We start from the raw sequence: 21,748 nt of genomic DNA, 5'->3' as shown, positions 1-21,748 counted from the left end.
AACATCATTACCTGCAACTAAGCGGGCAAATCTTCCCATTCTACCTTGTGCCATATTTCACTTTCAAGCCCATGCACAGATATTCTTCTGCCCTGCCATTAAATTATTTAGATCCTATTTAACTTGACCAAGTAAATCACTGAGAAGTGTCACTTACATCTGAGTGTTGAAGTCTTGCGTTGGATCAAGAGGAGAGTAGTCATATATTCTTGGAAGGTTTCCCACATACCTGGGCAGCAAGAACAAAGCAGAAACATCCAAATATTGCAGCTAGATTTACTCAAGAATATCCTAACAGATCCTCAGCCCTCAGCAGTGATCTATCAGCAGGCTTCCTCTGTGGTAACACATCAAATTTGGCATCATAGCAATGACTTAATCTCTCTCTGGTGAGTGCTTCCATCACGGAAAAATAATAGTGAAGGAATTAAGAAATGAACATTTAAGTTTTGCTTAGAAGCTTCTAGCTATAAAGGATATGGCACTGTTGTTCATCCGGAATTTAAAGTCTATTCTTTGATCTTGAAATAGATGCAGGATAGCGTACTATGGTGTACCAAAACCACAATGCTGGGCTGAGAACCAATTCACTTTCTACTCCTAACCCACATTGCCAAATAAATCCTGAATTTGTATCACGACCAAAACATGTAAAAAGAAAGTTTCTACTGTGTTTCTTCAGAGAAGCAAAGGCTAACTCCTGACAAACACACACTGAGCCATATATTGTTCAAGCCACTTTGTTGGGAAGTGAAGCATTTAGTAGCACACTATCTGAGTGTTGCTTCCCTTGAGCGCAAGAAGAGCAGGCTAGGTAGGTATGGCCATGTTGAAAGAACACATCTAATTTCTGCTTGGTCCCTCGTTCATCAAAGATCTCCATTACTTTATTGGTACTAAGTGCTCCAGGTAACTCCAAGGACCATGCTGTGGAAAACAACCTCCCTTGTAAAGTCCATTTTGATATTTTTCAAAAATGGAGGTAGAAGAGCTGGCACTTAATGAATCTACAGACTGTACTCCATATGGCTAACAAAGTAAACAAACACAAGTCTTCTCCCTCTTCTCCAGAAGGCAACTGCAACATGAAAGCCTGGGAGGCTTTCCAAAATCTAAAAGCCTTACTTCCAAGCACACTACTACCGCTGTGGAATGAAAGAGCACTCTGAATTTTATTACAAACCACAGACTGTCCTTTATATAAAGGCTTCTCTCCTTGGAGTGATGTGTTCAGTTTTGGTCAGTCAGGAATACTTCATAGTCTCCTGTTGTGCTTAGGATGGATGGCAGGCAGACCCAAACAAAAATGCTTTCTGCCTTTTACTCCCTTAATTATTCAGTGGAAGAAAATGCTCACACTACCCTTTTCATTAAATGAGATTTCTTTAACTAGAACTTTAATTTTAAAAACGCCTCTCACAGTTTCCCTCTTCTTAGCCAGACCTGCATGCAGAAGGTGCAATGCTTTTCACTAGCATGGATCAAGATTACTTGTGCCAGTAGAGTTTTTTGCACAAATGACACTGGAGCAATCAAATAATTCCTGCAGCTATACAAAGGCATGGATCAGTACAAAAAAACCCTAGTGTGACACTGATGATACCAAGATAAAGAGAGATACATACATATGTATATAAAAAGCAGAGACAGAGCAGTCAAGTTTACAAGGTGGCATATGATTTCCCACCACTGAAGCTAAGTGAGTAAGTTCTGATTTCAAAGGCAGATTGGGTCTTGTGTTCCAGCCTTTTCCAGAACAGAACAATACAGTCAGTAAATCCTTTAAGGGGCCACTGGACTGACCGAGGCTTGTTTGCAGGTGAGACAAAAATTAAAATACCATTTTGCTTAGAAAAACAAGGGATTGAGGAATGCAGCAGCTAGTGACAAGAACTAGTCTGAAGCTACTTACGCTCGCTGGAACTCTGGGATGCTGAAAATGGCTTGCATGACAGCGTTGAGGTAGCAGCTGTTCCCCAGGTTCTTCATGCCGGTGTATCCTGGACCATACATGGGCTTGAGTTTCATGCCAGCTTCCTGAATCACCTCCCACTCAGAGACTCTTGGTTTTATATCGTTATCAGTTAGCCCGTTCTCTGTCTGAAAGCAACAGGATTTTTTTAAAATCTGTTTAACTTCTGCAACAATTATGCTGCTGCTATCATCATCACCAACTTTGCCATCTATATTCTAGAAAAGAAGAGCCAAACCAGTGGGCAAAGGGAGGTAAATCCTGCATGTAGGGGAAAAAATCAGGGTCAGGAGGCTAGCAGCTTGTTCTTCCAATATTCCTCTTAGCACTTTACCACAGACCACTGGCTCTTTGAGTGTTCCTAGCTGTGACCTCCATCCCAGCAGGGAGCTTCACCTCTCTCAGGGCTGTGACCTCAAGCCTCAGCATCAAAACACTGCATTGATTCAGGTTTCATATTCCATTTGTAATGGCCAGGAACAGCTGCTGCCATACAAGCTGGTCCTAGCAAACAAACCAGATGAAAAGCTGCAGATCCAAGAACTCTTCCCTTCTTTCAAATGGGAAAAGCCAAAATTAGTGATGCTGAAGCTTCCCCCCTTTACAGCTCAGCTTTCAGCTTGTAGGTACATAGCTTGTTCACAGCTTGGAGATACAGGTCACTACAGAGTCATGTCCTGCTAGCACTACTCCACCACTTCACTAAGGATTTTTCAGACTGGTCTGAAGACTGGAGGCAAAAACTTTGCAGCAGCTGAGACTAAGTTTTCAAGGTTGCTGAGTAAAACAGGTTTTCCAGAAAGATAGCGGATAAAAGAGTCTTTTTATTCATAATATTGGCAAGGAAATTAGTATACCAAAAATATTATTAGTACCATGAAGGCTTTTGAAACTGCAGTTTGATTCCTCTCTATCATTTTAGAGTTATTATTAGTTTTCTCTCCACTTGGACAATGAAATACACTAAACCTGTATCAGGTTTGTTCATTTTTAACAGTTTTCTTATTCAGGTTCTCAGGTAGTGATACTAGGCTATGTGCTTCAGTGAAAAAATAAGAATAAAACCACCTGCCTTTACAACCATATTCCATTCAGACTTCTTAGATCATTTAAACACAACTGGAATCAACATCCACTGAAATACAAATTACTAAAGGGACTTCTCTACTAATACAGACCAGCAAGAAGTTCAGGAACAGAACCCTTTCTGGCTCCCTCCCCTTCTACCATGCCAAAGACCACGTTGTCTTCTGGACTTGAGAGAATGTATCTTTTCATTTTATAATGTATTAACAAGACCTAAACCGAAATTTATAACTTTGCATAAAGAACCTTTCGACCACTTTTTAACTTAACCATTGCTTAGCTTGTTTTTGCTTAAGATTTGTATCTGTTTACACATGCAATAGGCTTTCCTTCACTCACTGTAATTAAATATTCTAGATATTCTTCTCTAATTGAATGAGGTTTTTGATCTTGAAGGAAATGGTACATAACTCCTGAGAAGTGAAACACGTAAACTAAAGACTACAAAGGAACCCTTTCAGAAGGCAATTTTCAGATTTGAGAGTAATTATTCACTCATCTCAGACCTCAGAAAATAAACCACAAACTGGCTGGCTGAACTTTACAAAACTAAATACTATCATAACAGTTGGAAGGAATCACACAAATACAAGCTACAAGTATCATTCTTCTCCTCTTTCTCTCCCACCCCCTACTACACAAACAAATAAACAAACTAAATAAAAGACGGATTTCCTACCACTTGCATCTGCAGCATATCAATTCCAAAGTGTGCCAAATGTTTTGCTATATGTGGATCTAAAACTGGCTCCTCTTCATCAAAGGAATAGACATCTACAAAAGCAGAGAGAAACAGATGAGCTGTAGTATCAAATATTATCCCTTCTCTTTGTTTACCAACATTGCATTCTCAGTACAGGACTGCCTACACAAGATGCCTTATTCATATTCTTTAAGTTCAGTTACAACCAGCAGAAAAATGCATAGACATCCATATAGCTCAGTAAATATCTTGAATGTTCTCAACACGATCAACTCAACTATTCTCTTCAAAAGAAATTACATGCCCTCACAGTACTAAAACCTTAGAATATTTATAGTGATCATAGTATCTCCCCGCCCCAGAATAAGAAATTTGTAGGGAAAACAAAGAACAGGCCACATAAAGTTCTCAGATATGTGACCAGTCCACATTTTGAACATGGCAACAAGAGATTCTGATTTTTGTGGAGCTACTAGATACAGGCAGACACATTAAAACTGGGAGTACATGGGGCCAACTGACTTCTGCCAATGGATTTCTAATTTTGAGTAGTTTAATGAATCCACCTATGCCCTTTTCCCACAGAAATGCAGGGAGAACTGAGAAATTCTTTATTAGAAATATGGAGGTGTTTATTGGATTGGTCACCACGGATGGGACTTTAAGATTAATCTTGTAGTTAGTAAGAAAGGCCGATTTTGTGACTAAGGTGCCTTGCTTTATTGTACAGGAGATCTCGATTTCGGTCCTAGCTCTACGATAGGTCCTTACAGCCTTAAGTAAAAGCCCATAAACATTTTGGCAGGGCAAAGTTCAAACTGTGGAAGAAAATATGGCTAGTGATGATATTTTCATTATGGAGCCAAGTTTAATAAATCCAGCAAAAGGACAAATTGGTTGAGAGAGAAAAAACTCATTTGTAGTGTTTACCAAGCGAGTCCTGTAAGGAAGCCGAGAGTCCAGAGCAGGTTTCACCTACTTGAGCAAATAACAACAGAGCTGCAGGCATCATAAAAGGATACGAGTGATAAGACATGCACTAGGAAGAACCGAACAGGCCTTCCATCTTCCCTCTTCTCTGGCCTGTTCCTCTGCAGTCAACAACTACTTCCCTGCTTTGGTGTCTGCTCTTACCAAACCCCAGAACTCCTCTGCCAGTCTGCCTGCACTCCTCTCAGCCGAGCTTGCTTCATGCCCAGCAGAGTTTCTCACAGCGACCTTGCCCCGTATGACCAGATCAAGGCTGACAGAGAAATCTTAGCCAGGAGAAAGATTAAACAAACTCAGGAGAAGAGAGCAGGAACCCAGACGAAGGCTGTTCACAGCACAAATACCACTTCTGAAAGGTTCTTACCTTGCCCTCTCCTGGCAACTACAGACCCTGGCTCTGACTCAGCCCATCACCTCTGTAAGACTTTAACAAAAAGGCAGTCTCCTTCAAGTCTGCTAGTCCCAAACCCACGCTGAAATGATAGGTTGAAGGTTAGCCAAGACCTCAAAGACAGAACACCAACTTTTAAAATTTACCAGCTCTATGAAAAAACATTAACTCTCTCAAAGCAGGGAATTGTGCTTTTGAGTCCTGCTGCTGATTAGCCATCAGACCCTCTATTAACGTTGGTCCTGATGACCGCTCTGGCACGCGTGTGGCTGTAGCTGCCCATCTGTTGGAATTCCGCTGTGTGGTAGCAAATGTGCCCAGGAGACATGACTGTTCATCCACACACAAGAGATCACAGCATTCCCATAGTCTTCTGGTGAGGTCACAGCACAGCCAAAAGATTCTGTAAAGTTCAAACACTTAATGGAGTGAAATTACACATCAACTGATCTTGGGTGGCCACTTTCAATGGGGAAGCTTTGATTTTGCTTTTCCTCAGCTCTGGCAACCAAAGAGAGAGCAGCCATCTGGGACTACTGACCCAGAGCAGCAGAAATGGAACACGAGGTATATTAATCTTTGCTCAAGCCCAGCTCTTGTGTCATATACTTTACTACAGTACTTTCTGCTGTGTAGCCAACTTGAATTCATGGGAGTCAGACAGAATTCACTTATTTCAGAAATAAATCAGAGAGCAGCAAAACAAAGAAAGATGAGAGCCCCAAACACAGGTCTGTAGCGCTGTCATATGGACTCTGGGAGATAAGGAATGTAGACAAGTCAGCAAATGTGACACGCACAAGCTGGCATCATTAGAGTGAGAAAGGGGAAGAAGGGAGGAATATAAGGGAAAAAAAACCAAGAAGAATCTGAGACAGACAACACAGAATATTATTAAACAGAGAATAATCGTTCATGTTATGCTAAGAAAAGAAAAACAACAATGCTACCTGTACTTCCTTTTCTTCCACAGCTCAAGATTTACACCTGTGTGGCTATGTAGACATCACTCCTTCCTACTTAAAGGATAACAGGCACCGGCAACACTGTCCCTGAAGAAACAAATTGCATAGGATCCCCCAAAGAAGTGTCTTGCAATTGCTGAGACTGGCATCCACAAAGCAACTCATTCAAGTACCTGTCAGACAGGGCTTCCCGCTGCCAGACCCCCATTCCATTCCCCAAACCAGTTTCAAAAGACACAACCTCACAGTGGCTTGAAATGAAACCTAATGGCATCATCGAGAGAGGCAGCAGGTAGCACAGTCTGACGAGTAGTAGTCGGCAAGCAACTTTTCTGACTCTCCCGTGCATCCTATCCAAGGTCCAAGAGTGGAGGACAGAAGTTTGGTTCAATTTCTGCCCTGATTCCAGATCTGTTCGTTGACGGAATGCTACAAAACGGGGCTAATGCCCCAGAAACCTTTCAGAATGTGTACAACACAGATTTCTCAAGGAAAGACAAGGAGGTCTCCTCTGCTCCCTCTGTGTAGGGTAAGTATACGTGGAATACTGACACCACCTCTTTCTCCTTTTTACTGGTATGAAAAAAGAATAAGTTATGTCAGCTGAGGGACTAACACTTATTGCTCCTCTACCATCACCTGCTAGGCCAGGGAAGCAGAAACCAGACAGATTTTGTGTCACAGTCAGCCTCGGAGCCTCTTTCCTGAAGCTCATCTGTCATCCAGCCCTATCGAGAGGTTATGATTACCACTGCAATATAGATCAGAGAGAGAATAATTACTGAAAAGGGAACAAGGAGGGTTGGGGGAGGGAAGCCTTTTCTATAGGAAAACCAAGTAAACATCATCCAGAAGAACAAAGGTCTGTGGAGAACAGCTGGTGCCCCTCATTCAGAGGGGAGGATGACAGCCTGTCCTTTGTTATCTCAAAGGCCACGTAAGAGAGGAAGCAGCTGATCCGTGGGAGGCAGAAGGACAACAGCCATAAGGAAACAAGTACTGCTGCTAAAGATGTGAAAGGAAAGAAAGAAAAAAATTTGAAAAAAAAAAAACCAACCCCAAACCCAGACACTAAAGAATATTCTGTTTATTTTGTAGATGCAGCTGAAACCCACAGCTGGGCAAATCCCAAACACCTTCAGTAACTGAGAGATTCAGATAGAAATCATCCAAGACCAGGCTCATACAAAGAAACGATATTCTATCTGGGAGAGAAAAGAATTAATTTTGCTCAGCGTTTCTGTGGCACAGCTGGCTAAATCTGACTACAGCCTCCCTTCCCTGACACTGAATAGGACTTAAAGATTAAAAACTCTCAACCGATGTGTGTTAACAAAAGAGGCTGCTCTAAACAGCTCTTTTTCATCCATATGGTCATAAGCACTAAACCCAAAATATAATCATTGCTGTGTGTTCTTCTGGTTTTTATTTCTCTGTACAGCTGCAGCACAGGATCTCTTTGCTTATGACTTTTTCAGCTTCTCATGTTTTTAATCCTCACACACCATAATCCTCTCCACAGCAATACTGCAGAACGTCACACTCGGAGAATATGCAAACAAGGATACATCTATAGCTTTTTTTCACCTCTCAAGATCATCAGGCGTTTTACAAATGAGCACCACAGCAGTGCCGTGAAGATGAGCGTTCATTAGACTGAACAAAATGGTACCAAAATGATATGGAAAAACAGCAGTTTCTAGTACGATAAAAAAATACGTGCTGATAAGAACGTACTTTTCTGAATTTAAAATCCTTATCCTGCTATTGTTTCTATGTTACATAAGATTGAACCATTTGCCCTAGCAACTGTAAGAATTGAAACGTACTGCTTCTCCAGATTCTACTGTTTCAAAATAATACTACTCTTCTGTCACACGCTATAAATCCGAAAAACTATTTACACCAAACATAAAACAGGAGAAGAAGAGCAGATAAAAAAGGTACAGGCTTGCTCCGAATGGAGTGCGTGTCATTCCCCCCAACCCCGATCAAGATTCGCAGACTCACAGGGTTTTCCTTCCACATCAGTCTCTCAAACGTTTGCACTAGAAGCACAAAGCCAATTGGTAATAGATATACACACTGTTAGCCTCATGCACAGAAGATACCCCATCTCAGAACCTGCCAGGCGGCTGACCTGCTCCGTCTGGAGTGATGGTTCCCAACTTCACTGCCAGGGGATATCCTGTCTCCTTGTAGTGCTCCATTGCATGTCCGTTCCCCCCGCTGCCATCGAAGAACCACTTGCCACACAGCACCGAACCATCTGTCAGGTTTAGCCACAGATTCTCCCGCAGGTCACATTTTGAGCACTTCCAACCGCTGCAAGACAAAACAGGAAGAAATGACAGAAATAAGTAAGGCAGGAACCAGTCCTGTATTTCCAGTTATGGTAGGTCAAGCCAAACATATCCACTCAGCCTGGAGTCATGCAAGAGAATCGCTGGCTGAGTTGCTGGCTTTAGTTCTGTTACTCTGGACTGTATTAAAGAGCCTACAATGAAAAAAAACCTTATTACCCTCACCTGGGGGGAATTCTAACACCATTGTCTAACTGTACAAGTGTTTTGGCATGTTTAGATGCCTGTAGCTCTTCTTCCCAGGAGTCAGGGTCCTGCTTCCTGTAGGGTGATTTTGCACTGAGGAGTGCATCACAAGCTATCGTCACCTGGAAGACAAATGTATGTCAATCGAAACCTAACACAATTCAGTGACTGTACAGAACTTGGCATTCAGTGCTAACCACATACAGAACTGGGTATCGGGAACACTTAAACATGCACGTATTTTTCCAGATTACAGTTGTTATTATTTTAGCAGGAGAGTAAGCGTGTGTACTATGTGAGCTTCCCTGGGACAAGCTGGCATCACAGTAAGGAAAGGAATACAGGAGGTAAAAGGAAATCCAAGAAACAAAGACAAAGCAGACTTTTAAAAATGACTGACTCTATTATAGATGGTTAAGAAAGATCTTTATGTAGAAACAAGCACCACACACAAGAAAACAAAGCACCATCTCTATAAAAACTAAAGCAGGAGACAATTTCTGTCACCACTTGCACACACTCACTGACCAGTGCTGGTAACTCCTCTATATTGGGTAATGAGATTTCATAGTGATCAGGAAATATAACAAGTTTTGCTTCATCTTCATATTCAAAGTCATCACTGTTGAGATCGCTGTTTGTGTCTAGATCTGGAAAACAAGATGGGAAATGTCAGGAGATCGTCCTAGATCAAGGTTCCCAAATTGTGGCAGGGGTACCACGACGAAGCACTGCTTGCCTGGCATCAGCCTGCAAGTTGACACTGTCAGTAGTTTCTTCTGGCTAGAAATGTTTGTGAAATCCTGATCTAAACTGAAATCTGACCATCCTGCAAGCAGATGTTCTGAGGACCAAAATTTCCATCTCAATCTGATCCTCAGTTGATTTGGCCCCTTTCCAAGCAGTGCACTGTTGCAGACATCACATTCTGGGAAGCAGCTAACAAAATTCTGCTCATTTTGGACAAAATCAGGATGTAATACTGCTGTGCCTTTCACCCAGGATTTTGAAACACTATACAATGTGGAGACCAGGTGGCACTACCCATGCCCAAATTGCAGAGCAGGAACAATGCACCTCTGTTTTCAGCCCCCCATATTTTCCAGATTACTGACCTGGCTGAAACACGCTATGGCTCCCATCCATCTTGAACCTGTGGCCTTTTCTGCCACAAAGAAGTCCATGGCTGGAAGTATTCCCACATCTCATCCATAGTGAAAATAGCTACATCAAGTACAGTTATACCAGCATTACCCTTCTCTTGCTCACTCTACTCTGTAACCAGTGTAACTATCTGTTTAAAAAGCACTTATTAACTAATAAAGCTTTCCTTTGAAGATTGAGCCTTCCCTAGTGTTTGTGCACACTCTTATTCCAGTGCAAGGATTACTTTTTTCCTTAAATATGAGCCTTGATCAAGCAACACCAGTTAAAATGCGTGTCCAGAAATCAGCGGACTTGGAGAGAAGCCAGGGGGTGTATAAGTAACTAAATGGCCACCTCTAGCTTCATCGGAAACATAATTATCCATAGTGACAAGACTGAGTTAAAATCTTCCTCAGTTCTTTCCAGGACAACTGAAAAAGTTAAGACCAAACATGCACAGGTTGTGTCAGACGTTTCACAAGATTGCACGAAAAGCCTGGGCAAGGACCGGATCTTCTGGATCCTTCTCCCATCTGGAGATGCTGGATCTACTGTATTCCTATGTATTCTGATGTACCAGGCAGTCACTGACACCATAAGGTTCAACCAAGAAAGAGGATGCATTAGTGGTAGCTAAAGCTGGCTCTTATTTTCACTCCAAGTACACGCATATGCTTAATGAGTCACTCAATGCTAAACAAGCACTGGCAGCAGCCACTGCAGCCCGGGAATGCCTGAAATCTCAAATGTATATCTGGCAGAGAGGTGAGGATGACAGAGGCCAGATTCAGAAAACTAAGCTCTCTATTTACCCAGCAAGCAGTAACAGCCTGAACACCCTAACTGATGAAACAAGTATCAAAAGGCATTTTAACTTGCCCTGGAAAGACCACCTCTTGAGGAACATAATCCCATTTCCATTCAATTCTCAGCTCACCTGCTGCACCAGCCAGTCCTGAGGGGTGACAACACCCACTCTCAGTGACTTCCAACAGCGTGACCTCTTTCTCAGCAGCAACCAGCAAAAGCCCCTCCTCCTCAGCTGAACATAGACACAAAAGCAAGAACTTTTTCTTATACTGAAAGTATGGCATTTATAAAGAAAGTTTTAGTTCATTACTAATTCTCTGAATCACACTATTTTCATAACAATCTCTTCCCTTACTGCAGCATAATAAAGATAACCAGCGACCTTGCTTTACTCTGGGTTTCTTTCCCAGCTTGTACTACAGTCCCGTGTTTTGATAAAGGAGTGGATCTCAACAGATGCAGCCTGCAACAGTAAGCTCTTCTGCTCTGTGAAGCAAAGAAACTGAGTATCTCCAAGCTGGTGATACACATGGCAACGCATCACAGAAAATTTTCACTTAATGCCCAGAAATTTGCGGGTGGCCAGCATAGCAACACCAAAAGTACCGACCATCTCCTAAATGTGACAGAGGTTCCGCAGAGAGGATAAAACTCAGTGTATGTTCAGACAGGCTTAAAGGCAGCGAACGCCTCTCCCAGGGCCTGCGGTCACACGCTGCGCTCAGCCACCAGAGGGAACCTGAGGACAGCTCACAGCAGAACTGTGCGAGACCTGCCGCTATCTTCATTTCCTTATGATACCAACATTAAGTTTAGAGGATTTAAAATCTGCTATATAGAAACAGCAATGATACAGTTGCCTGGGTTCAAAATTCAGACACGCGCTTCGGCTCATCTCACAAGCCAGACAACAGCAGCCAGATAGTAGCGACTTTCCGGCTACTGCCCTGACGTGCGTTTGAACTAGTGATCCAGGGATAAAAGGCTGAATATCCTATTAGCAATCATCCACTGCCATCTAAGGGCTTCACACACTTGGGAGCATCAGCCTTTGGTGTGCAAATCATAGGGAAGGAAAGTTCCTTTTTACCTTCTCAGGCTTCATACCATTCCCGTTACCAGAAAAGCAGAAAACGACGTCCTGTCAGCATGGCATTCTGGATGTCTGACACGCCGACAGGGCAGCATCACGCTGCTTATTTTAAAGAAAGATACACACAGCTTCATAACAGTTCCAGGAAAAAAACATGAGGATTTAACTGGCAATTCCACTTTTGAAGGTGACCATGTAAAGCTGGTACACTTCCACTCCACACACCTACTCCCCCTGAATAGGAATTAAAAGGACCGCCGGTGCTTTTTGGCAATTATCACTCTGATAATTCTCAGGGTTCGGATCTGGCACATAAGAGTGGAAAGGACTTCTAAGGTCACTGACTGAAATCCCTTGATTCAGCAAATGACCATCTACACTAATCCCTTTTGTTGACTGTCAGACAGGGCCTATAATGACATCCAGGTGAAAACCCCCAAATCACTACTCGCTACTCCTGTTTTTAAATCTTGGCTTGTATGTGCTGAGAGCCATAGCTGCTAAGTTCAGTGTGAAGTTCTACCTGCATTATATTTTCTGTGTCTGTGCAAGGGCCAAAATGGCTAAGAAAGCATGAGCGTAGATATAATAAAAACAGAAGGCTAATGCTTTAGAAGGCAACGGAGCCCACACTCAGTGAGGGCAGAGGCTGACCTCGTAGTCACTGGGCATCAGTCTGCAGGCGGTTTTGAACTTGGATTTTAAAACTAGTGCAGAATGTGAGAGGGGAACAAGAATAGCTATAGGAAAGAGGAGCAGGGGAGATCTACTTGCAAATGGAGCACATTTGATTAAAAATTACTGTAACACTAACGACAATGAAACATACGAACTTTCAAGCACTATGCTTCGTGCAAAGCTGATTCTTGGACAAGGATATTCTTCCAAGATGCCTGGTGAGTAGAAGAATCTCTGGGCAATAAAGGGTTTACTCACTTCTAAGACTGAGCTGCAAGACAACCAACCAGTTTGCAATCTTTTTAAAGAGCAGACAGCTTGGTGGTGAATGCCCATATGACAGTGTTCCCCTTCTAGGGGGCTAACAGCCCTGTGGTGCCTCCTCAGAGCCCCAGTTAAACACCGTGGTCACTAACACACAGCGTCCGTAGGTCGTAAGTGCTGTGTTGGGAGGCCAGGACGACAGGCAAAGCAAAGCAACAGACACGTTAAAAACAGAGGCTCGTCTGACATTGTTATTTTGGGCAAGCGGTCAGTAGAGTAAATTTACTCCAGCTCACAGGCATCACTTTAGTGATGGTGAGAAATGCATTGCTGCTGAACTGACTGAAAACAGCAGCTGGAAGACAGGGTACTACTGTAACCAACCCACCAGAGGGCAAGAAACAGAGTGGACAACGTGCCCAGATCAGATTTAGACAAGTTACCAACTGACTGCACTAATAATAGTGGCACAAGGCGACTCCAGGCAGGACCCCCAAACAGGATTTCCTGTGCATATGGATGTGCCTGTGTGCGTATGAAAGGGAATACAAATGTGAAAATTGAATGAGGATGTTGACTAGTGAGCCTACAACTAATTTTGAAACCCTAGAAAGACATCTTAGGAACCTGGGCTTGATCCTCCTCTCACTGAAAGCAATGGACAAATTTGTATTGACTTGGAAGTGGAGGACCACGTCTTTAAATCAAATAATTTCTTCCTGAAGCCTCTAAGTAATAATGAATTGCAGCAGCAGCAGCACTTTGCAAACTATAAACTATTCAGTTCATTTTTCTTCAGGCATGTCTGAAACACTGACCTCATCAGATGAGCTATAAAACAGAAAATATTAAAACAAAAAAAAGGTTCGCTTTGCACTCATAACGTTCTCCTTTGTGTCAAAAGGAAAGCAAAAACTTTCTACTAGGATCATTTGGATCATTCGCTACTTGTAAAACGACATTCAAATTGCTTGCTACATCTCCAAAGCATTAGTATGCTGTTCTTATTGCTAGATATAGACATCACCCCTTGGATTTCTGGCTCAGTCAGGTGTTAAACAAGCAAAGCTAAACCACCAAAATTCAAATTCTTAACTCTTTTGCTAGCATCATTAGCCTTTGTTAATCTAGCCTGATTTCCACAGTTCTACCTTAACCAGTAAACTCTTACGACTATATTAGTGTAAGGTATCTGCTCACCATTCTATACTCAACTAACGCTTAGATGGCAAAGCCAGAAAGCAACAGGTTCACTCATGGTCTAATGAGTTCCACCGCTACTGCTGGGGAGTGTGCCCAGCCCATTTTACTGAGCTAAAATTTAAAAATATTGTCACAAAACACTCAAATCCTCCTAAATAACAACTTTTCCATCCATAGATATATACTCTGTACGTGCTTACTTAAACCACTCAGCCCACTCAAGCCACCTTGGAAACGGTAGCCGTAAGTGCGTTCACTGCCATGGCATGGGCAGGCGTGGGCCACCCAGGAACGGCTCAGCAAGTTTACGCGTTCTCCCAGGCTCTCTGAGTGGAAGTTCTCCCTCCCTTCCCGAGGCCTTCCCTGAGACCAGCTGTGTGCCTCGGCTACTGCTGCTCACTGACCCTCCTCTCACCAGCAACCCCCACCCTCACAGATCTGCCGACAGAGCTGTACATTTGAGTACTTCGAAACGCTTTGAATTGATGGTCTAAGCGAGCCCTGACTTTGCTCACCACGGCGCTGGCGCAGCTTGCTGCAGGGGCACATACCGCTATGGTAGCTGATCAGTTAGAGGGCATCCGCCTGAGGACAACTCCTGCCAGCGCCACTCAGCCAGCTCTGTTTAGCCTGGAGTCCAGGCTGTGGCACGGACCAACGTGCCTAGGAAGAGGGTACTAGAACAAGGCAAAAATGTGATGACTCCTCCCCCAGCATATACTTCCTAGCTTCCAGATATCCGGATTTTTCTGCTGCTTGGGGGGTAGGGAGTTTGTCTGGTTGGTTTTGGAGAAAGAGGTGCTGCATGCGGCCGTGGTTTCTCTCTTCAGAAGAGGTTCACTTCTGATTTAGAAATGAAAATAACAGAGAACAAAATCTAAAACGTTGCTCTACTCCTGATCTTCCACTTGATTCTTTCACTGCTGCCGACAACTGAGGCGACATTTTCAGAGAAGCATTCGCACCATCTCTCTCAGAACTGCCTTTCCGAGCCGCATTAGCCAATTCAGACCACATCACTGTGCACACAGTTAAAGCGCTTCTCTTGTCTTTTTTGCATTTTTCAACATTTACTTCGTCTATTGAAGTAAACAGTAACACATTAAAAAATCACTTTTAGATTTAATCTCTTAATGTTAAATCAACCAGCAAACTCTATTTCCTCATTTTCAATCCCTTTCCAGACCATTTATGATGGCATTAACTCTTCATAAGCAGAACATTATGAAGGACTCTGCTGATACTCCTGGGAGTAACAGGTCCAGAGAGACTCTGCTGGTAACGCTCTGCTTCAAGAGCTGAGCCTCCAGACTCTTCAACAGAAGGATCTTCCCTCTTATTCTACTACCCCTTTTGACTAGGATCTTGTAAGGAAGATCACAGTACATCCTGTTAATTGAGTCGCTCTTATTCACATAGTCACGGAATACAAAGGGGAACTACTACACGTAGTCGCAGAGTATTCTGGCAGACCCAGAACCACTGCTTCACTTTGAAAATCCACAATGATTCTTTACCGTTCTGTCGTTTACTGTTCTGTCGTATTTATACAACTTACTTTCAATTCTGACCCATTCCTTTTTTCCAGATGGGCTAGTATGAAAATTAAATTTAGGGATGATACTTTTCCTGGTCCCATCATGTCTTTTTTTCCCCAAAACTGGTATCACATTTACCATACTGTTGCTGATTTAAACGAGAGGTTGCATACCAAAGACAACAGTGCAGGTGTTTCTTATCTGAGAGCCTTGTGAAGTCATGGGGAGCTATCATTTTGTCCCATCAATTAATTTCTTTCTGTTTTACAGACTGAATTTAATACTTCTTTGCACCGTAGCCACACATATTGACAAGACCAAAGTATCTTCACACTTGCTAGCCTAGATAACAATGCAGTGAGGATGCTACTCCATGCACTGTGAGCAGTCGGCTTTAAATATCACCCCAAATCCCCTGAACGCTTACAGAGTCTGAGCTGAAGTTACCGTATCCACACTGCCCAGCAACACCTAAACAATCTAGATTAAATGGAGTCCATACATTTCAATGCATGATGTTACTATGCTTCCTGATTACATAGACCACTCACGGCCAACACCTTCCAGCCTTCTCCAAAAGAAAAACAAACCAAACTAAACCAAGCCCAAAACCTAACGCACGTGTGCACATGCTCATATATCTGCTATGGATCTTTTAACATTTAGGGAAGGATAAAGCTTCCAGTTGACTGACCCAACCAGTCTGTGTTTCTATTGCATTTGCTGGATAGCAGCAGCGCCAGAAAGTCATCAGTGAGCATCCAAAGGATCTTTTCCCAATACTAAGGAGACTGAAAAGGGTTTAGTATCTTTAATACCTTTACAGCAAATAGGATTATAAGAAGCAAATGACCAAACTGGATTGGCTTTGTATACAAAGCTTAAGCTTCTGGGCCTTCAGGGAATTATCCAAAGACACCTAGAAACACAGAGATGTTCGAGTTACCCATTGATCATTGCCTATTCTTGTCTGACAGAGTAAGCCCGAAATGGCAGGCTACAAATATGGGCTGGCAACAGCCAGGTTGGTGCAAACCTCTACCAGAGGTGCGCAAGTTCACAATGAGAAAGACAGAACTAAAACGACCTGTTAAGATGAGAAGTCCAGCAGCTCCAAACCAACAAGGAAGATGTTGGATTAAGAGATAAGGTGCCAAAGTTTGCTGACCACCCCTGCTGCTGTCACATGCAAAATTATCAAATCAGCTGACCTCTCTGTGCTTTCATTTCCTCAGCTATGAACAAGGACAGGAATAATTCTTTATTCTTTTCTTTAAGCATGGCCAAAAAAGAATAAAATCTGCTGAGCCAAAGAGATGGATACAAAGCATTTGGATGCATGGAAGTACTATTTCAAGGATCAGAGCAGAGAGTTGATACCATTTTACTCCCAGCCAGCAGGGGCTGCAGTAGAACAACAGAAAACATGAGATTCATTTTTGAAAGAGTGTTAGATTCCAGAAGCACTGGATTAAACGGTGATAGTTCCATGTGCTAAATGCACCCCAGTGAAAGCACACCACCTTCAGAAGTTCACTGGGATCAGGACATTTGGAACTGCTGCACCAGGTCTACTCAGTGGGAACAAAATGCTCATGTGCAAGGATGGAATCTGAGGACTCCAACACGGCCCATCAGAGATACCATGCCAGGCACACTGTGTGCTGCATACCACAATGATAGGAGCCTCAAAAGGTATGCAGTAAATCAGCAAGAATAAGTTTTGACTGTACTTTTGTACTTCTTGTTTACACTGATAACACCGTATAACCATTGCTGCCTTGCAGCCAGCTTTGTTTCTGAACCAATTATTTTATAAGCATCCAGTGACAAACATTATTTTCAATGTAAACGGGCAGTAAATGGCATTGAAACCAGCATCCCCGACTTGACAGTCTCTTCCTACAAAAGAAGCTTCATTTCTTTATGACTCATCTTAAAGCTTTTTTTCTCTCTAAGCCCTCCTTGCAAAACTTACTCCAGATATTAACAGCAACAATTTAATCGATCACAATCTGCAAAAGCCTCTTAGGGACACATTCCACAGATCAAAGCAATTCCAAAGGGAGGCTGTGCTATTGTTTTACCTTAGCCCTAAGAGCTCACAATTGTAAAGAAAATGTTTAACCTCTTCGTTACCAGAAGAAAAAATCACTGTTCGCTATTAATACAGAGAGAATGAATAATAGATGAATAAGAGAAATACCACAAGTGGTGGGAGGAGAGAGAATATAAGCACTGCATCAAGTTCCCCTCGTCCATATTTATGAGGCCCTCAGGTTTTCTAGGTAATCTGAATCAATGGATATTGGATGAAATGGACTGCTTTCCATGAAGCAAAGGGATACAATTGCGGACGTTAACAGGGTAAGAATTGGTAAGAGATGCTCATGATACACATACTGTTGAATTCATTACGGGAGAGACCGCAACATCACTTAAGAACATTTATCTGTGTAACAACTTTGAAATGACAACAACCCTTCCTAAGACCAGCTGCCGACCAGAACAGTGCCACGCTGAGGCTCTGTTATATTGAAACATTTAGATAAACATTTTAATAAAAGGGTGCTTTGTGGATAACACAAAGAGAGAGAAGGGACAGAATTAGTTTAAGAATACCTATCAAACCCTAGGCTGCTTGAGAATAGCTGAGGGCCTACCTTAGATTAAAATGTTTCATGTATACGTACAGATATCTCTGAATATGCACCAAAATTGCTAAGAACTACTTATTTGCCTGGACCAACTTTAAAAACTAGAACCAAAAGTTTAGAAAAATAACCCAACAGACAAAGCAAACCCACAATGAGCCCCAAAGCCAGACACAACGGTGGACAGAACCCAAGTATGCATGCAGACAGGGTCAGAAAGGACTGTGTGAAAGCAGCTGTTCACAATACCTAAAAATAGCTTAGCATTCCTCCTTTTTGGTAAAGCTCCACCAGATGCCCCTGGTACCTTCTGGAAAGAGAGAAAGAAACAATTACAAATCCATCAAGCGAGACAACAGTAAATCAGCAATAACCCCATACCATCACCATTTCTGACACACATCTGTTCATGGTCCTTCTACTAAACCACATTCTTGCTCAGCAAGGACTAAATCCTCTCCATTCACCTCTGACAACAGGATTCAACTCATCATCACTTACTACCCTCATGGCGTGAGAAAGCCACCTTCTGAATCCTTCATACTTTGCTCTGATAGCAATTAAGCAGAGCATGTCTCATGGTCACCGTGAGTGACTGCTGTTCTGTCAAGGAGACAGGGACACCTAGCATCACTCAGACCTCTCACCACTAGATCCCCTACAGTATTTCCTAATGACTAAGGCTGAATTAGAGAGGGGAACAAAAAGCTATTATCTGCACAGAAGATTCAATCCTCCATAACCAATTCCAGTATGACCACTTTGCTGTAAATTGTTGGTTCAGCTTATTTTCAACTATCCAGAAAAAAAATGCCATTCCATCAGGATCCATGCCTGCTTCCATTACAATCAATCCAGGTTACCACTACACTTTCTTAATATTGGAGAGTGTGGAGGAAACTTGACAACACCCAAGCAATCATTTATAGGGGATTTTATATTATTATTTAGTTTAAACTTGACAGCAGAAAACAGTAACTTCCAAGTAACATGCAGTTTCAAGCACTACTTTCCCAGTTCAAAATACCTCAAAACAACCAGGGAAAATGCTGGTAGCTGAGGAAATGGAAGAGTCAATGCACTTGCCTCTTAAGCTGTTATTAACAGGCACCATTAAATCAAATCAGATTAAATCAAATAAGCTTCTGTGGCTATAATGCCAACGCGATGCATTATGCAGCGTATAATGTTAGTGTAACTGGCAAGGTTGTTAGGTGAATTTTTCTTTTTAATAGTAATACTGGGATACAACAGGTGGGGAGAAACCAGCCAAGAACCTGTCAGCCTAGAGCAAGTTCGTGTTTGCCTCTGCTCCTCGGTAGGTGAAAGGGGCACATATTTTGGGTGGTTCCCTTTACCATGTAAATAAAGCTTTGGCCAAAGCAGACTGCTTGAATCATCGGTGAGGTCTTATACATCACAGGAAAGTTTTCCATTCTTAGAAAGAGCTGATGCCAACTAATAATCCTTGGCTGTACTTAAAAACAGAACCTACTACCCATATATGCAAGGCCTAGGGAAAGGGAGTTTGGGTTGCAACTCCAGCATTAAAAAAAAAAGTATTCCTCAATGAAGTGAAAATAACAAGCAGAACATTTTTTTCCTCAATACTACCAGAAAGTGGAAAGAAAGTAGCCAAGAATTCAAAGCTATTTTTAAAAAAGCAGCAGCAAGATGCAACATAACCCAATTACAAATATATTATGAATAAATTACACACGCTCCCCGGACTATAGCTTCAGAACTAAAGCTCTAATTGAATTCTGATATCACCAAGTGGGATGTTGTGAAAGTCATTAAGCCTAGAGATCTCAAAGAGGAAGAATTCACATGGAGTGCTTATCACTGCCAGCCTGACATTAAATATTTCAGCTTGATTTTCCAAACTGCTGAATACATCCGAACTGGAATTGCAGATGCTCAGTACTCCTGAAAAACCTGACAGTTTTTCACCGTGTTTCTCCACCTGACAGAAATCACTGAAAATGTTCCCCATTCACAAAACAATCTTTGCTTCTAACAGACGTGACAAGCCCAGCAAACGGGAGTCCACACAATGCTTCAGTAGTGGCATCAAATTCCGTTTGCAGTGCTTCTCGTACAAGGTGTCAGCCCAGCCTATTCTGCGTTCCCTTTAACTGCACCATTGCCACATTTTTTATAACAGGACCCTCACCGAATAATATCCAGGAACCCATCACTGCAGGAAATTTCATGCTTCTCTGCCTAGAGTTTTCAACAGGGCTGATGTACCACTATAGCACCAAGCTCCAAGCTCTGACCGGGGCCAAATACCACCCAGGCAGTTGTACACAACAGTCATATGCTACAGAACTTTTAAATCAGCCACTTTACTGAAGAGTGAAATTCGGGGAAAAAGAAAAAAAAAAAATTTTCTTGATATAGCTAAGAATTTTACCAGAGGGTGCTCCAGAACTTGCACTTGCGCACATTTCCGATGATTCAGCAGATGCCTCCGGTGCTGTCTGCCACTGGCAGATACTCGAGCTCTACTTAAGCCAATAGGCTGAAGATCTGGCCCTTATTTTCTAACTGAATTGTGACAAGATACATGACTCGTACTTAATCCAAACACCTTCAAAGCAAACAGGGATTTCTGCAGCAATGCAGTGCATTCTACAAGGACGATGCCAAGGGAACCACAGGCAAGAATAGCAGCCTCACTAAAAGAATCTTGAGAGCACATCCAATGCCTTTGGCTTTACTGTATCCCACACCATTGAAAGCTTGGCTTAAGAAACCAAAACCACAATGCAGCATGTGCCAGACACTTCATAAAACCGTTCCAGTGAAGGCCTGATGTTTCACATCGCTCAAAAGAAAACACGGACAGCATGTAGAAAGCAGTCACGGCAAACAAAATCCACAGCTAACTTATGAGGAATCCTGTCTATGAGCTGTGCTAGGTGACACAACCTTCACTCGTACTGTATAGTCAAACACGGTTTCCCACCACATGAGCCAGTACACCAGTGCGTCACCACCTTCACAAAGGGATGCCAGGCCCCTCTGCCACATCACGATTCACAAGGAGAAAAACAGGAACCACTGAACTAGTTAAATCAAAGGTGTACACAACACCAAACAACAACAGTCAGTATATTTGTTTCTCCCTTTTGGAGTTCTTCAGCCTAATCTTTTATCCAGGAAAGGAATTTTTCAGTCCTCATTTTAACCCCAGTTTACCTTAATATTGAAAACTTCCAGGTTTCACATGCTGGAAGAAAGTTATATACAAGGAAAGCTGACAGGATTTCTGCCCACCTACCTCTAGCCCTAGATATCATCTTTCAAGAGTGTTAAATTCACTCAGAAGAACTGTTGCTAAAACTAGACTAGGCTCTCCAAAAACTCAGTTAACAGTGTGCAGGAAAATGTTGCCGTCACCCTTACAAGGATAGTCATCTACTGGAAATAAAATAAGTGGTCAGAGCACTTTACATAACTCGGGGCCTTCATCACCCAGGGGAAACGTTGCTGTAGAATGACAAACGTGAAGTATTCTACCACGCTCCGAGCAGCTATTTTAGGCCCTCTAACTTGCCAAAAGAGACAGAGCTTACGGGAGAGAGAGCTATAAGCAAACCCAGTGCCTTCCATTCAGCTCAGGTCAGAAGTCATTAACAGCCCTTTAAAAGATGCCAGACAAACCTCACACAAACAGATGTTACAGAAAGCACAGGTT

General features: G+C 42.5%; 1 protein-coding gene across 1 annotated transcript in view; it reads right to left on the bottom strand.

The window, feature by feature from the left end:
- The window catches only part of USP13 (ubiquitin specific peptidase 13), a 55,609-nt gene that overhangs the window by 22,338 nt on the left and 11,523 nt on the right, over positions 1-21,748 (bottom strand). Inside the window, exons 3-9 of the mRNA XM_064458055.1 lie at positions 18,292-18,352; positions 9,185-9,306; positions 8,636-8,778; positions 8,248-8,432; positions 3,738-3,832; positions 1,913-2,100; positions 158-229 (exon numbers count right to left, since the gene is read on the bottom strand). Of these exons, the coding sequence (XP_064314125.1) occupies positions 158-229; positions 1,913-2,100; positions 3,738-3,832; positions 8,248-8,432; positions 8,636-8,778; positions 9,185-9,306; positions 18,292-18,352 (866 nt within the window). The remainder of the gene's footprint in view (positions 1-157; positions 230-1,912; positions 2,101-3,737; positions 3,833-8,247; positions 8,433-8,635; positions 8,779-9,184; positions 9,307-18,291; positions 18,353-21,748) is intronic.

The sequence above is a fragment of the Phalacrocorax carbo genome, chromosome 7 (assembly GCF_963921805.1).
Source record: "Phalacrocorax carbo chromosome 7, bPhaCar2.1, whole genome shotgun sequence".
In the NCBI taxonomy this organism is placed as follows: Eukaryota; Metazoa; Chordata; class Aves; order Suliformes; family Phalacrocoracidae; genus Phalacrocorax; species Phalacrocorax carbo.
This window is presented reverse-complemented; position numbering and strand designations above follow the sequence as displayed.